The sequence below is a fragment of the Cygnus olor genome, chromosome 2 (assembly GCF_009769625.2).
Source record: "Cygnus olor isolate bCygOlo1 chromosome 2, bCygOlo1.pri.v2, whole genome shotgun sequence".
In the NCBI taxonomy this organism is placed as follows: Eukaryota; Metazoa; Chordata; class Aves; order Anseriformes; family Anatidae; genus Cygnus; species Cygnus olor.
In genome coordinates this window covers 72,275,370-72,289,431 of record NC_049170.1, presented here as the reverse complement: position 1 = coordinate 72,289,431, position 14,062 = coordinate 72,275,370, and the positions used below count along the sequence as shown (strand labels likewise).

The 14,062-nt window shown below is 38.8% G+C and overlaps 1 protein-coding gene across 1 annotated transcript in view; it reads left to right on the top strand.

Moving 5' to 3' along the window:
* The first annotated feature begins 245 nt into the window (after positions 1 to 245).
* Positions 246 to 14,062, top strand: part of MYO10 (myosin X) — a 96,815-nt gene continuing 82,998 nt past the window's right edge. The window contains 1 exon segment of the mRNA XM_040550262.1: positions 246 to 404. Coding sequence (XP_040406196.1) covers positions 294 to 404 — 111 coding nt within the window. The 5' untranslated portion in view covers positions 246 to 293.

Sequence of the window (14,062 nt, the reverse complement as noted above, 5' to 3'; positions counted from 1 at the left end):
AAGACCTTTTAGTCCTCGGTGTATTTTCAGTAAGCGATAATTTCATATGACCCCTGTGCATGTATTTGAAGCTTTAATTATCATGAAAGAAGCCTTAGAAGAAGGTATGAATGGCAGGCTATTATATTTTGCAAGTCTGCACGCTTATGAACTGGATAGAGAGTATGAACGGGTATGAAAGCTCCTGTCTCAGATAAGAATTTTTGAATGTGTTCTCTGATAATTATTTCTTTTTACTCTTTCAGGTATTCACTTATAAACAGAGCACAATCACACACCAAAAAGTAACACCTATGCATCAGACGAGTGCAGAGAGTGTGGAAGACATGGCAGCACTAGTAGATCTTCATGAAGGCTCTATTATGCATAACTTATTCCAGCGATATCAGCAAGATAAAATCTATGTAAGTTTCTTCTAAAATTAAGAAAAATATCCCGAGGGAATGTTTTTGTCTGTGTAACTGCTATGTGTGTTTTTCTGTTCTATGGTATATCTGTTGTGAAGTTCTCCAGTTCTCTGTGTATACACATGGAGTTGAAGCATGCCTTGTCTAGAGACTTATCAAAAACAGTAGAAGGAGAAGGCAGCTCAGGGCTGGCAAGGCAATCCATCGTAAACCTCCAAAAACTGCTAGACTGCATGTCTGTACACTTCCATTGACAGGGTTGTGCAGAGGATTCTTGTTTTTTCTCTTTTCCTTTAGCCTCTCTGCTCCACGTGTATATGCTGTGTACGTCACTGGAAGTGATGTCGCAGCCTTTAGACTGTGAATGCCTATTGGAGATCCAAGATCCAGTTCTGACCATCATAGCCCTTTTTATTACAATAGAAGGGGGAAGCTATTAGGATCCTGAGGACTGTACCATTAAAGCAGAGGACCTATGCTATTAAATACAGATAGAGTTTGGTGTGTGTGAGAACAGGCAGCTGTTTAGAAGTCTCAAAAACTAGGAGTTAGTCTACACAGAATTCTTCTTCTCAGCTCTGTAATTAATTTTTTTTTGTGATTAGATTTACCATCTCTTAAATATGTTTATTAGTCTTGGTCTGAATAGGTATTAATATTTCCTGAACCTGGTACTACACTTAATGTGAGAGAGGTACAGGGATTGCTGTTACAGGTTATGAAATGTCATTTTTCAGTTGTTGGGTGGTGGAGGTGGTTGTTGTTTTCAATAATACTTACAGAACATAAATAATTCTTGTTTGGATAATCTTTATAGACCTTTGATTTGGCCATACACATGCTTTATTCCAAGCTTCATCTATTAAGTTTGGCTTCTTTATTTTTTTAAACGTGAATGTGTGTTAATGTAAGGATTTCCCTGTATGTAGAAATTTCTTTATAATAAAAAGCAAGAAAGGGTACAAGGAAATTATGTCCTTTGTAATTTACCTTAAAGGGGCTTAAGAATCCTAAGTGACACTTAGAAACCTAAATGTTGAGGTGGTTCTCTTTACAAAAGTCTTTATTATATTTTTTTTCTAGAACAAAATGAACTATTTTGCTTTATGGAAAAAAACAGTAAACAAAAAATAAGCAGCATATGTGAGCAATTGCATGTGCAGGTACTTGGTAAGAGTTTAGTTTTCCACTGATATTATTAGATTAGACATTAACACTTGGTGCGAGTCAAAAAAAAAAAAAAATTGATTCCTGAGCAACTACATGTACTCATGTGGGACATGGATGTCAACCTTTCCCCCTTTTACAGAGTGTGAGTAAAAGAGGTGATTCCTTGAAGAGGCGAAGAATATCTTTGTTCTGAAGACACGTCTTAGTTTATTTCCTAGCTTGTCAAGACAAGTTTAGGATATTTTGATACTTGGTACTCAGTGTAGTGTAGATTTCTAGACAAACAGGTTTGTGTGCTGTTAGCGATGACAGATCTTCAGTTGCTGCTGAATACCCATTGTCCTTTCAGTTTTGCTAATTCTACTTTTTTGATGCAACTCACCTGAAAATTGATTGAATAAAGGTGATTGGGACAAAAAAAAAAAAGTGTGTTTTGAAATGCATATGTAAGAGTCTCTGTTGTCTAGTATATGTAACCAGGGATGGGAATGAGAATCATCATCTTCTCTCTCCTCATTGGTATCCCACTCTTGCTATGCCAATGGCAATGCATTAGCAGGACAGGCTTCCAGGAACAGAATCCCTGAGAAAAGCAGATTAAATAGCTTGCACTTTCTGAAAATTTTATAGGTGTATGCATGTGTGTTCTAAGAGGAGGTATTGTCAGATGAAACTGCAAAACAAACAATGTCTTTTCAAGCCAGAATCTCTTACCTGTAGTGAGCTGTTTAACGATAATTTGATGTACGATTTATTTTTTTTTAAAGAGAGTAAGAGAGACTGAAAGGTGACTTTACCTCTGTTAAACACATACTTGTAGCTGAAGAAATGAAGCTCTTGGTCATTCTTCTTTGGGACTAGACCAGTTCTTGTACAGGACAGTGAAACCCATTGGAGTTCATGGCAGGAACAAAAAACTTTCCAGATTATACATGCGCCTCTTTTATATTCCCTCCCAAAAGTCCTCTGCTGTGGCTAGTAAAAGCTTTGTCAGTGTAGTGTGCACAGTGAGTCTTCTATCTGTCAGCACCTTGGTTGTATCTGTCCTTCGTGCAGTAGGGATAAATCAGGAGGGCATGTGCCCCACTGCACTTTCAGTTGAGGGGCTAGTCATCCACGTGGAATACTTCTCTCCATTGCTGAATAAAAAAGCAAAAGATAATTGCCATGTCCTGGCTTTTAGATTACAGATGCTTGTCATTGTTTGTCATTGTGTCCCTGTTTACTTCAGCTCTGCTCACCTCCTTGCCCACCTCCTGAGTGGAAATGTACTTTTTAGCTTTCTCCGAGTTCTTTGCTTGCAGTATTACAAACATATTAGTGTGGTTCTTGAGTTTAGCAGATTTTTCTTTTTCTTTTTTTTTGTGGCAATAAGACTGGGAAGCACCTTTGTACACAAAATGAGGAATGCACTTAATTAGGATATGAGTTGGGGTGCTTGCTTTGTCTCACAAACTGGAAAAAAAAATGGTATGAAGTGAAATACACTAAATTGTGGTGTAAAGTATATATAACTTTAGAAATACAAAAGAAACGATTTAAGAGAAATGTAAACAGTTGCTTTCCCAGGAAGACAATATTTATGCAAGTCTTCCCCTGTTAAGTTGTGTGTTTGTATTTGATGAAGTGTTTATCCAGCAATGAGCACTTCAATAAATATCTTCAGATGTTTGAGTTCAGTTTACTTTTCCTTTACTTAATAACATTTTTGTTTCTCCATCTCACTTAATCATACCCTTATTCCTAAACTTCTCTCTATTTCCTAATTAATACTATAAAAGATATTTGCAGTAGATGCCAAAGATTGTCAAACATGTCAGAGACTTTCTTTGCTGCTGTTAACAACTCCAGCTATAAAGGTCAGCATAGGATTTTATGTATTTCTTCCTTTTTGTGTGTGTGTGGGAGGGGGGGGGTTGGGTGTATTGATTTGACATACAGACTGTGTTCATAGCGTAAATGATGCCTGGCACTGTACTTAATGAGCTGAGGCACCTAGCTGAATCTATATTGTTAGTGAGATGAATGACAAAATTTGTTCTGATCTATATGCAACCATCTTTTTGTATCAGCATCAAATCTGTCAACATCTAATTGTGATACTTTGTTTGTATTTCTGTAGAAGAAAAAAGTGCATGCTTTCCCTTTTTAGTATGTGAAAAGCATGGGCTGTACATGCCGTTGCTAGATTCCTCAAAGCCGGCTCCTGTCTGGTATTTTTTTCATGTTTCTTGATTAATGCTACTTTTATCGAAGAGCTTGGTTCTGGGCTGCCACTGAAAAGGGGCAGGGTTACTATGCCAGTGATGGGATGCTGGAGGGTTTCTTGTTGCTACTCCCTCCCCCATTTTGCTTAACAAGAACAGCTTGACATGGGAGGTTCAGCTTTTTGACAAGGTTTAACACCTGTGTTTGAATTCTCAGATTAGCTTGCGTGCCAGGTTGGTGTGTGGAAAAATACAGAAAGACAAACACCAGTGCTAAAACTGGAAGGTGCCCACACTGGAAAATGGAGCCTTTTGTGAAGGCGAGTGAGGGATTTCATTGCTTCTGAAGCCAAGCCAGCAATGGGCACATGATGTGGAGAGGGGAAGTGCTGCGGCAGCCGTTCTTGTTGCCGTTCAAAAAAGGCTTGTTCCCAAAGCTGTTGATTCGGGTTTACTTTTAGTTAAATACACATCATCGAGGAGACTCGCTTAGTCTTGGAGAAGACACTGTAAACCGCATCGCGTGCGAATTGTAGTACGGGACACACAAATTACAGTGTTCAAACTGGTTGCGGGAGGAGCTGCTGTTCCCTTGTCTCTGTGGCCAGTGGTTAGGTGCTGGTGCAGGCAAGTGAATTTCAGAAGAGCGGGACAGAGGAGTAGAGAAGAGCTTTTGCTGAGGCAGAGGAGGACTGAAAATAACCGCAGTACGCATCATGCACTTCCCTACAGAGGTTTCCAGTGCCAAATCAACCCTCTTTTGCCCGTGTTCAGGCAACAAACAAGTTCCAAAGCACTTTTCGTTGTTTTTTCTTGTTGAATTAAGCTCTGAAGTAGCTTAGTAAGACCTCTGAAGTGGCACTTCTTTGACAGGTGACATTTTGTTTAGGCCAGAATTGTGTCCGTGTGCCCAGAGGGGCGCGCTGGGCCCAGCAGCCAGAGGCCTCTTGGAGCAGGGAGAGGTGCCTCCAGCTTGTACAGCAGCTGAGTGGTGGCCAGGAGGGTGAGAGAATATAGCCTATTTTTGCTCGCTTTCAAATTAGGACAGCAGCTTGCCCACCAATAATCATAACCATCTGTTAGGTTTGTGTGTGTCTTTATAAAAAAATCTTCTGTACCAGCCACGTAGACATGTAATGTTGTAGCAGCCACATCCACATCAGAGGAGGATGGTGGTAATTAGGAGCTCAGTGTTTGTGGCTGGCTTTCTTTGTCTCTTCAGCTGAAGCAACAAATATGGAATGCTCATTTATCTGTTCTTAAAATCAATGTATGAGTAAATGAATATACCTTTTTAAAATCTATTTATGCTTATTTGCTTTAGCAGCATATTCAGTTGTAGTTTGTTAAATCATCTAATTATTGCATGTTTATCTCCCTTGAAGTCATGAGGGTTCCCTGAGGGAACTAGTTGTTGTTTGTACAGTATTAATCAATAACCACTGTCGTGGTGGTTTTTTTCCTCCAAATTCTGTTTACAGACTGAGACACTTTAGTATATAGGTCAGTTGCTGTCTGTGACTTGTTTGTCTAGGTTTTTGCATATTCTGTTTTTTTTTTCTGAGTAAAGTAAAACTCATTTCAGAAGCAGTGCAGTTGTTCTGTCAACAGTGCCATGTCAACAGGAAGCAGATGTCAGTGCATGTTTTTTACAGGGAAAATCGCAAGGCACGTTGATATCTTGGTTAATTGAACAAAGTAAGACAGATGTAATTTCAGGAATCTGAAAGCACTCCTGTTTGGATGTCCTTACCATGGACACAAGTTTTAGGTAGAGGCAGACAAACAAAAGAAAATCAGTAAAAGACGGTAGCTCCAAAATGTTTTATTAGAAAGACAAAAATTGTCATGATTATTTTCTTAAGCAGAAGAACTTGGAAGCTGTAGAACCTGCAGAAAACTCGACATTAAAAGAATGTGTATCAAGTACCTCTACAGCATGCTGACAGCTGAACAGCCTTGGTCTTTGGCCTACCTTTATCTGTAATCCGAACAAATGTGGGCCATTGACAAAAGAAGAACAATGACAATTTAAGCCACCTGGTAATCTGCACTTCTGTCCCATTTTCAGTAATGCTGTCAAGTAACAAGTAAATTTTGAAAAGAGGCCAAAACATTTCCCTGCTTCCACATAAATCTTATTTACTATAAAACATATATATAAACGCTAGTATTGTACATATACATTTAGGCCAAATCCTTAGTTATTTCACTGGCTCTTAGAACAGCATTTATTATAGTCTTATCTGCAAACCAGCTGTAATTGCACAGTTTTTTTCTACATGTATCTGATACTCTAGAGCAGTTCCAAGTAGTCAGTTTGCAGGATCTGCTGTTTGGCCAATGACGAAATTTCTGTTTGTTTAATTGCTATACTTTACTGTAAATAAATTTAAAAGTCATGTTGATGAATCTGTGTTTTTTCATACCTTCTGTTAAGGTGCCTCCTATACTACTACAGAGAATGGGGATAATTGTCCCCACCAGCTCCTTTAGTGGAGGTGCACAGAACAGCTCAGTTGCTAAGATTGCATGAAAAATGCATATATATATATATATATATATATATATATATATATATATATATACTTACCTCTATAATTAGCATGTTATGCTTACATCAGACAGTGTTTTCAAAATGTAGTTCAAAGTGAGTTCCTGTCTCCAAGCATTAATTACAGCTTCCGTTTCACATCTGTTGTTGGAGAGCAGTAGACAAAGATTTATGTAAACGCAGCAGGCTTTTAATTGGAAATTTAGCGGAATCTATTTCTGGTGATCACTATTTCTAAAAGATGGTCAGTTAAATAGATCAAGATTTGTCTGCCAAAGACCAATTACCGTTATTTTGTTATTATTCTTTTTTAATCCATATTAGAGGAAGAATATAGCTGTAACGATATAAGTAAACAAATGCCATTGGTTGGTTAACCAACTTTTCTTCTTTTTTAATTGCTCTTTACTGCTGAACTTGTGACACTGCTAATAATAACAATAAAAAAAAGTTTACCTGATCTCACTACTGAAAACATTGGAGATTTTTAAGGTGCGTATGCTCAGATCTTAGCAAATGTTTTGGTCTGAAATGTTGTGGTCAACATAATAAAAAGGGAGTTGCTTGGAAAGGTCTTTGTGATTGAGTAAGCTATCATGTATGCAATGGCTACACAATTGGATTTTAGGTAAATTTATTTTACAATTTGTAGCAGGTTAGGTAGCAGGTTGGGTTCTTGCTGATAACCTGCTATGTGTGTATGGTGCGATATGGATATTACTGGCTGTCATCAACAGACTCTTTCAGTGAGGGAGGTGATAAGGAGGAAGACAAAGTTCTGTTAAAATATCAAAAATCTTGCTTTTTGCCTGCTCTGTACCACTATTTTTCTTTCCATTTGGCTAGCTGGTAAAAGAATAAATGATGCATGCAGGGTCAACAGGGTAAATTGCTGTTGATTTCCATGAGTTTTGAATGAGACCTGAGCCCTTTGTATTGAAAACTCCAAAGTAGAAATTTATCATCTTGTACAGACTTTAGCATTGGTGATGGTTTTGCTGATGTTTTCTTAGATTTGAAGGATTGCTTTTTGCGTTGGTTTCTCCACATCCTCATTGAATGTCACTGGTAACGATGTGAGCTGAGAAGAACAGAAAGCAGACCAACTTGCAGTTTTTTGTTTTTTGTTTTTTTAAAACAATTGGATTGTAGATAGTGCTGAATACTTTTGCATGCACCTTTGTCTTGCTTGCAGGTAAGGTTGGTCTCCTTTCTTCAAGGTCTATTTACTCTCAAACATCTACAAAGGAGGGCAGGAATTTGAACTCTGAAACTTAAGCCACTTGTCTGTCACCAGCTCGTGTTTTCTTAACATGAATTGGGCTTTGACTGTAAAGTGAGCTGCACAAAATTTACTGCTTGTGCTACACAGACCAAATGCCTTATTCCAGCAGTTTAAAACTAGAAAGGCTACAGATAAGCATTTTAAATTAAGAATTTTATAGCTGTTGTCCACCTGCTTAAGTGGACAGTTCATAGTGAGACTGTTGCTTTCATTTGAAAAGATGTAATCCATTTCTCACAAGCAGTTTAAACTATTTCCTTTTGATGTCTTTCAACATTTCTTTTCAAATGCCAGTGGGATCTAGACATTCCCTTCAACAGATTTTTGGCTGCTAATACAGTTTGTCATCTTAGTGCTGATTTGTATGCCCATGGCTCCTTGACAGTAGTTCAGTGCCATCCAACAAATTACCTAGAATTTACTTCATTTCAGTTACTCAGGCTTTTGGTTTCTATTTTCATGCTCTGTTAAAGCATAATTTCTGTTCTTCCTACTTGCCTCCTGAAAGAGCATTTTTTTTGTAGAAGAGGCCTTAAAATGCCTAAAGTGTGGAAGTTTCAAAAATCTGGATATCAGTACAGAATATACTTGCAGGCAGAACAAATCAGATCTTCAAAACTTTATATTAAAAATATTTCTTCTGTGTTCTGGAGACACTGATTTTGGTGATATCGTTGACTAGAGTTTTTGTTTTCATTTGCATTTGTTTTCTCTGAAAAGCCCCTTTATCTTAGCAAGATTATTGATAGGAAGGAAGAACTTTTTTTTCCCTTGCTTGAGGGATAATTAGACCTTCAGACAGCTTTGAAAAAATCATTTGAGCATTGTGCAATAACAAAGCAGGAAGAAGAACCAATGTGTGGCCACAGGCCATTTGAAATGAAGAGCCATGGGGTCTCCACTCTTTGTGGAGCTTTCTCCTGATTTGAGCTAGTGTACTCATTAAAGCCAAGCTGTGAAATTGAGCAAACCTACAGTCACATTCTGTATTGTTGCACGTGAAAATGTCAAAAAATCAATGTCTCATCCTGATTGATCACATTATTGGTTTTTTTATTCGGGAGGTCACCTTCTCTCTTCACTTGGCCATGGAAGAGATTCTTCCATAAGAAGCAGATGTTTTATATAAAAAGTCTAGGCAGTAGGTCGCTGAAGATCATTATCCTGACATCCAGTAGACAGACATGCTAAAAGGTAGAGATTCTCTTGTATTAGTCAGCAAAGAACAAGGAGACTTGGTCCTTCTTATACTGAGGAGAAAAATTATTAGAAACTGGTGAATTTCTTAAATCAGGAAAGGTGTCCATCCGATATCAATATTATGGTCTTTTACATCAGAATGTTTTTACTTTTTACCTTTGTCTGTAACAACCATTTTGTATTAAATTTTCATTATATTAGTTTCACATTCCCCACCTGGGTTTTGTCTTTTCTGGTTTTAAGGTACCTTTTTTTCTTCTTTGACCCTTTGAATATTCTTGGGCACTTCTTCAGTGCCAGTTTGTCTTGTACCCTCCAGAAAAAGCCATTGGAGATCCTGTAGGTGTTGTGTAGATTCTGGATAACACTTGTGAAGTTACTTGAGTATCTCGATCCACATAGAATTGTCTGTTCCATAGGAAAAAGTTAATGGGAAAGCAAGGGGAGATAAGGTAGGAGTGGATCTCAACTTGTGGAGATCTCTTGGTTTTATGCAGGTTCTTCATTGTCTCTGAGCCTTCTCTTGAGTTAAGCTGAAAGATACAGCTGCCGCTGCACACTGTTCTGCTATTTCTGTTGGTAGCTAAGGTGAACAAAACCCAGTTTTTACCCCTGAAGAAACAAAGATTTTCTAGCTTCAGTTAGCTGTCTAGAACAAGGACGCTATCAATGTGCAAGGCTGAAGCTGTGGGGAGTGGAAGGATTAGCATAGTTTAGAAGTTAAAGGTAGGTGGGCTGCAAAGTACTGCTTTCTTCATGAAAAGGTAACATAGCCTTTGTCCTCAGAGAGGCCTGGGAACCGGACGGTGTAGGTTAAAGCTCGGTACCGATGGAAGCATAAGGTCACTTTAATAGAGTTGAAGAGTGAACGCAACAGACAAAGTTGCAATTAAATGGGAATGTTGTTGCCCAACAGTTGCCTCTGATCATCTGAAATCATGTATAAATATTTCAAAGTTATTCCAGAATCTTGCCGTGAGCTGTGCCAGCGAAAACGAGAATAAAGCCTGGCTTTGAAAATACCTCATTTTGTTACTCCACAAATCTGATCTATTCTCGGCACAGGAAGGGAAGGGGCCATCAGGGAGGTAGCTGATAGAAGAGGCTGATGCAGCTTATGTTGTGGAACAAAGCACATGGGAAAATGCAGTTAAGCAGTGTGAATGTCTCTGAGAAGAGACTTAGAGAAAACAGTGAGAGGGACAACGTTAAAAGGTGGGCCTTGAATGTAGGCAGCTGCCTGCTGGCACTTGAACTTAGTGACATGCTCCATCCTGGTTCCCTTCAAAAGGTCTTCTCCTGTGGATGCTAACTCCTGTGTTGGTAGGATGGCCTGTGTGTTCACACATCTCATTTTGCAATCAGTTCTACAACTGACTTTGAGAAGAAGGAAGGAGAATGTATTTGTGCATATGATATGTACGCATAATGATGTGCGCATTGACAAGGAACACGGTGGTAAAGAAAAGTAAAGCTGATGTAAATTTGGGCTGATGGAAACCCACCATGAGTCACCAAACATGGTAACGGCTGCAGAAGCCCAAGCATGTAAGGATGATTACAGAGTATGACATTTTCATCACAGACATGGCTCGATTGGTTGAAAACATCTAAACTTGTAGTCTAGTAATTCAGTTTGATTATGGCCTTTAAGAAAGGAGCTTGGCTTCAGACATTTTAGCTTATAATTTAGGGAGAAAACTGGATTCCATCCCACTGAAATTAGCTCAAGACCAGCTGAAATACACGGTATACTTACCACAGAGAGGATAAATCAAGAACCTACCGTGAACAAGAGCATTAATTTTCATCCCGCTTATGGCATACATATGCCCCTTCTGCTCCCTCCCTTAAAAAGCACCCCAAAATACAGTCCAGCCATCTTTCTCCTTTTTATGCTGATATGTGTATAGTGGTTGACGTAGTTAGCTTTACCTCAGCATAAATGCAGTCACCATTAAAATTAATCCTCTTACCTGGGAGAATTGGGAAAAATGGAGGCTGTGCCTAGAGCATTAAACAAACTTTTATTCCCAAGTTTTGCATCATGAAACTTTGAAATTTAGTGTTGAAAAGATAGAGAAATTTGACAGCTATTTTGTGGTCTTTTAAGACTATCTGTATTTGCATGTGCTATGAAAGCACAGGTGTTTTAATTTGATAGTGTTACTCTAGCCTTGATGATAAAAGGTATGAGAGAGATGAGGCTTGTGTGGAACATGGATGATCTTTTAACATTTGTTATCTGAAGGTACCAGACAGTGGCACTTTCTAGTGAGCCAATTGCACTACAGTTTTATTTCAGTTTCCTATATATTAATGGCAAGCCCGGAAAATGATACTTGTTTCATAAATGGTCAGGTTGATACACCACCACTAAACTAGAACCAGACAGCCCTTACTCATCAGACATGGAATCAGTTCTATTGATGATTGTAACAAAGTTGAGAGCTGTACAAAAACAGTCTAGAAACAGTTTTTGATGCATCTGCAAACATGATTTTGTTTTCTGCAGTAAGGATAGGTGTTTTTTTGGCCCAAAGCAGAATATCTTGAAAGTGCTCTGAAAAGAGAGTTGGATGGCTAGAGTGCTATCTTAGTGTTAATGTATGTATCTATGACAAAACATCTTAATTCTGTATTTGATCGGTTCCAGTGTTCCTAGTGTCATGCTAAGCAATGTTGCGAAGAATATATTGATATTGGTGTCACTGAAGAAGCACAATGATTGAAATTAAGGAATGTAGTCTCTTCGTGCCTGTTTTAATAGTGCAAGCAGTTTTAGCTTCTCTTCTGATCGTTGATCAAAGACTTCATTCGGGAGCAGCATGTAACGCCCTTCAACAGAGTCCTTCTGCCTTCTCTCCCACCCTCCCTGCAGCATGATATGCAAAGCCTGAGATAAGTCCTTTTCTATTCTTTTCTTTTTATTTTTTTAAAGAAAGAAGGAAAAATTGGATGTCTCAAATACTAGAAGTCAGGGAATTATAGAGGAGTATGTTGATGTATTGGGTGAAGAGAGGTCACGAGAAAAACAGTGTGGGATAAAATTGATGACCTTACATGGGAAAAGCAGGCTTGGGTAAAACACAGAGATCATTAAAGAATCCTTGGGAATAAAAAAGCTATCGTGGAGGAGATGCCTGAGTCTTGGCATGAGAGGGGAAGAAATGGAAGGTGGATGACGACTGGACATGGAGCAAGGCTGAAAGGACGTATGCAGAAACGATTTTGTGAAAAGGGGAAAAGATGGAGGGCAAAGGTGGTCCTGATCTACACAGTGTGTTTGGTTTATAGGATTAATGAAGTGATTGTGCACTAGGGCTGCTTCCTTATTTGTTGCTTGTTCTGTGTAAGAGAAGTTGAAAAAAAAAATTTTGAAGGGGAAATTTCAAATTCTACTTTTTCCTCTTTTATTTAGAATACCTTTTCTACATGGGATAGAAAGACATAAAAATATATTTAGCTCAACTATTTCAAACTTGTTTTTCATCATTGTAAACTAACTTGAAAAATACTATTTTAACCAATACAACTTCTGTAGTGTTAGATGAGACTACTATGACGATTTATAGTTTTTTCTGGAGTATTTCTGTGGGTGTCGGAAATCTTTGTAAGCTCTTGAACTATATTAAAGAACCAAGTTGTTCTTGAGTGTTTGATTTCTACACATAAGGTTTAAAACTGATTGCTGTCAGAAGGCAACAAGCAAAACAAAGCATTTAGAGAACTGATGAAAAATCTCTTCCTTTCTCAAGTACGTCTTTCATTTTGACTCTTGTGATGCCATCATCTAACTGAATGTCTAGCTGAGAAGACAGGGCTTGAACTTCTAATTTTGGAAGTCATTTTAGAGGATCAGCAATCAATCTCATTTCCTCTTTTTGTGTTAAAAGGGGGAGCAGGAGTGTCTGTAGTTTGTGACCAGAAGTGTTTTGGGAGATGCGTTACCAATGTAAAATTTCAGTAAAAAATTAAGCAGAAAAGGAGGCTAACCTTTTAGTAAGGTAATCAAAGCACCACATTGGGATTCAGACTGAATTACTCTCATTTATTTCTGGATTCAAAATTATTTATTAGTGGTGATCTGATAATGAGTTGTTGCTGGTTTAGTCTATAACAAAAGAAACCAGTCTTGCAACAGAAGCCCTACGCAGTACTTCTTTGAAGTACCCCAGACTTTTTCAGCAGGAAATTTTCAGAAACCTTGTCTGCTTGTTAGTACTTTGGCAGACACCAGTATTTTTCCCATTCATAACTGCTTTGGAGTGCTTTCGTTAAAATAAGCAATTATTGACTGCAAGAACCAGATTAGAAACTGCAAAGAACAAAGAGAAGAATTAATTCACTCTCTTTTAAGCAAAGTGGAAGTGACATTCTTACATGAAAACACCTTTTCTGAAATTTCATCTAAGCAGCTGCCTTGCAAGGTTAGCATAATAAAGTAATTCAGAATTCCTGCTTTTGACTGGTAACTGCTATAATTTGCAGTATGAATGATGCCTGGTGCAGGAAAAGTGCTTGGGAGATAGCTTAACAGCCCTGTGCTTTTTTTGTGTATCTTTGCACCCCGCTTTGCTCGCTGCTAACGTGCTTGCACTTGCAAAACTGGAAAGTCTGCCCTCAGAGAAAGCAGTTGAATGGGGAGGCTGATGGGATTCCCGAGGGGATGGAGGCAGAGTCCTGCATGGGACAGGGTGAATTGTTGGCACCTGCTCCCTGTCTGTGAGTCTGACCATGGCCCAGCTCCCTGACTGGAGGGCTCCTGGGGTGCCAGGGTGGAGGCTGGCAAAATTGGGACTGTGTGTCAGTGAAATTCTGCTGCTAGTAAGAGCACGGGATGGTGAATGGACAGGAAAAGTAGCAAACCTGGGAGTGTTAGAGCAAGTGACTCTTGGAACAGAACCTGCTCACAGATCTGGAACTGCCTGTGTCATTTTGAAAAAATTTTGGTGAAGTCATGGGAAAGATCATCTCACGTCAAGAGAGCTGGTGCAGAAGTGGGCTGCTCTCATGATACGCAGGGTTTGAAATAGGAGACGCAAGAAGAGTTACACTGCAGTCAGCAGTGGTGCTTTTTGCCAGTGCTTTATCACTGGAAGACAGAGGAGAAGTATTGTGGTGGTGTTCTGTTATGTGCTTGACCACGCAGAAGCTGTAGAGTGGGTATTTACAGTTATAAAGTTGGGTGGTATCAGCGTTCGTATGTTTGCTTGTTTGCTGTAGTGTCTGGTTTGAT